Below are 329 nucleotides of genomic sequence, written 5' to 3' on the forward strand. Positions count from 1 at the left end.
GACGGAACAGGGTTTTTCCAGGAGATGCTGACGGGTCACTGTCACTTCACCAACGGCACCGAGCGCGTGAGGCTCGTGGTGAGGGTCGTCTTCAACCGGCAGCAGTACGTGCACTTCGACAGCGACGTGGGGGTCTTCGTGGCCGACACCCCCCTGGGCGAGCCCGACGCCCGGTCCTGGAACAGCCAGCCGGACGTGCTGGAGCGGAAACGGGCTGAGGTGGACACGATCTGCCGGCACAACTACGGAGCGTGGACGCCTTTCGCCACGGAGAGGAGAGGTGAGCGCGAATCACGGAATGGGATGGGGTGGGAGGGACCTTAAAGCCC

General features: G+C 64.7%; 1 protein-coding gene across 1 annotated transcript in view; it reads left to right on the plus strand.

The window, feature by feature from the left end:
- LOC104505801 (class II histocompatibility antigen, B-L beta chain-like) overlaps nucleotides 1-280 on the plus strand; it is a gene marked incomplete at both ends in the record, with an annotated part of 499 nt that extends 219 nt beyond the window's left edge. Inside the window, one exon of the mRNA XM_010146513.1 lies at nucleotides 11-280. Within this exon, the coding sequence (XP_010144815.1) occupies nucleotides 11-280 (270 nt within the window). The remainder of the gene's footprint in view (nucleotides 1-10) is intronic.
- Between the last annotated feature and the right edge of the window lie 49 nt (nucleotides 281-329).

This window comes from Eurypyga helias, unplaced genomic scaffold (genome assembly GCF_000690775.1).
Source record: "Eurypyga helias isolate BGI_N326 unplaced genomic scaffold, ASM69077v1 scaffold35382, whole genome shotgun sequence".
Taxonomy (NCBI): Eukaryota; Metazoa; Chordata; class Aves; order Eurypygiformes; family Eurypygidae; genus Eurypyga; species Eurypyga helias.